The 2,622-nt window shown below is 41.6% G+C and overlaps 1 protein-coding gene across 1 annotated transcript in view; it reads left to right on the top strand.

Annotated features, from left to right (window-relative positions):
* The window catches only part of CDH26 (cadherin 26), a 40,111-nt gene that overhangs the window by 12,563 nt on the left and 24,926 nt on the right, over positions 1-2,622 (top strand). The window contains exon 2 of the mRNA XM_019637156.1: positions 1,817-1,873. Within this exon, the coding sequence (XP_019492701.1) occupies positions 1,817-1,873 (57 nt within the window). The remainder of the gene's footprint in view (positions 1-1,816; positions 1,874-2,622) is intronic.

Here is a 2,622-nt window from a genome sequence, read left to right as displayed (position 1 = left end):
AGAGTTTCAGTTTTACAAGATGAAAAGAGTTCTGAGATGGATGGTGGTGATGGTCGCACAATAATGTGAATGTACTTAAAGCCACTGAACTGCACACTTAAACATGGTTAACATGGTAAACTGAATGTTATGTGTATTTTCCAATTAAAAATGGAAACGAAGAAATTGTATTAAAAATTCTGCACTTTTGGATGCTTTTTAAAAATTGGAAGATCTGACCACATGGGGGCCTACGTTATCATATGGCAACAATGAGATGGGGCTTGAGTGACCCAGAATGTCCACGTCCCCACCCCTCCCCGTTGTCTCCCTCACTCTGACGCTGAGTATCAGCTGAAGCATCAAAGAAGACACACGGTGATGTCGGAAAGCCAGAATTTTTACACTTGGCCCATGTAGTTCATTTCCGTTACCTTCCTGACACCAATGGGCCTTTGAATGATGTACTGAGTGACTGAGTCCCCTACAGCTCTGACATTGTATGATTCCTAGAAAAAACGGAAAAATCATACATGTTTTTGCAATGTTTATCAAAATAGTATATGCCTACTATTAAAAAAGAAAACATCTACAGGAAGCTGTCAAGGCTCAGTGGTTAGGAGTGTAAACTCCCCGAGCCAGGGGGGCGTAGCTCACCCTTCCTACATGGGAGCCCCGTCATGCTCCTCATCAATGGCGTCCGTGAGAGCGCCCACGCCACAGGGTTGGTTTACAGATTCAGTAGGTTAGGGCGAGAAGCCCCACAGCAAGCTGGCTCGCTCTCAGCTTTCTAAATGTTTGCCGTGTGACATACGCCTCGTCACCTGGACGGATACCCGGTGTTCACCATCGGTACGAATTCCTGCAGATACTACTCTCCAGGTTGACTGATGTGAATCTGTGTTAACAGAACGGGACCACATGATGCGTATTGACCAGCGGGTCACCGTTCCTGCTTCCCAATTTGTCATACCCATTTCTATGGCAGTTCACGTAAAACCCCTAACCGAGTCCCATTCTAGGTGACAGGGTACCGTTACATGACTTCTTTCATAGGGGTGGACATTTCTGTTGTTTCTGATTTTCACCATTAAAAGCCAACTTGCCGCCATGTTCCCTGTTCCTGCATCTTCATATATCTNTGGAAATCCACTTGACATATCTTGTCTGGGTGATACAAGAAGACTAGAAACTTATGAGTATAATGGCGGAAATGGTTATGTAAATGCACTTATCATATTTCCCATCCCTGACAATTTTAGGCAGTTGGTACAAAGAGGACACCTTTCAAAAGATTTACGTAATGTTTCTATAATGTGAGGCAGGAGAAAACTTTATTGAGAGCTCAGAGAGCTTTTGCTTATGTGGGCTATATTTACTGGTACTTCAGGCTGGGAAATTTTAAACATGTTTCTCAATTAATTATATATACCAATAACAAACCCATTACATGTTAATATAAGTCACCCATTTTTATGAAAAATAACCCTGTTTTTTAAAGATCCATTTAGTTTGAGGAGTGGCACTGTTTCTGCTTATCTTGAATAGACAGTTTGATGTCCTGCTTTGTTAATTAACGTAACTGTAGAATTTTATGGTTATAAATGTCCTCACCACTGGTAACACTAGATCAGAATTCTTTTGTCAGCTCTGTTGTTACCGAAGAGAAGTGGTAATTATGGATGGAGGCGTCAAGACAAGAAATTATATTTATCGAACTAAATGCAGACGTTCTTTTTTCCACCCGGATTCTAGAAGGCCTGTGTGACTTCCGTCAGTTTCCACCCGATGCTGATAAGTATACTCCTCACTAATTAATGTCATTTTTATTTTTAAGGTCAACATGGTCAACAGCTTCCAACAAGAAAATGATGATCTTACTAATCAAACACAGGTGGGGTTTGGAAGTCAGCTTCTGAATTAACCAAGTGTTTGTTTAGAGGCTGGGTTGCAATTCCGTGTTTTTTAGTGCCCTATTGATGTTTGGTTGGCAGGAAATGAATTAGTAACTAGATGTGGGCTTTTACAATCTTGAGGGACTGCCCGAGAACTGCAGATGGTGCTTTGATGTCTAATTAGAGGATGAGCAATCTGCAAGCATCAGCCCAGAGGCTTATCCACGCCATTTTCTTCTTTACGGAATAAAAATACAGTGGACTTAATATTTCCAGCACGTGGGTGCAGGGCAGCAAAGCAACTTCCATCCTCACGTCACCTTCGGACCATTTCCTCCCTGTTGCTCTTGTGATAAACTCACTTTCTAACTAAGTGATTTTGTTTTAAATGTACATTTTTCTGGATAGAAACGAATGTGGCTATGAACCAGGTTCACTTGTAATAGATGGTAACTGTAACGTACATATATAAATAGAACACAGACAAAGCCACCTTGTTAAAGGCGATCTATATTCTCTTGCCTGGCAAATCTCTGACCTTGATGTCTGAGTTTGTCTCTTTCTGCCTCTGTTACAAGGGAGGTTCGTAGACAGAGAGGCGTTAAAGACCTATAAGCACTGAATGGAGACGTTCTCATCAATGATTTCAGAAAGACGGAGAGACAGGGAGTAACTCTCATTCATTCAACAACTATTTCCATGTCTACCAAAGGACAGGCGTAGGCACATGATAGGCAATGCTCATTAA

This window comes from Hipposideros armiger, unplaced genomic scaffold (genome assembly GCF_001890085.2).
Source record: "Hipposideros armiger isolate ML-2016 unplaced genomic scaffold, ASM189008v1 scaffold_32, whole genome shotgun sequence".
Taxonomy (NCBI): domain Eukaryota; kingdom Metazoa; phylum Chordata; class Mammalia; order Chiroptera; family Hipposideridae; genus Hipposideros; species Hipposideros armiger.
Note: the sequence above shows the minus strand (reverse complement) of the source record. Positions and strands in the feature narration are given on the sequence as shown.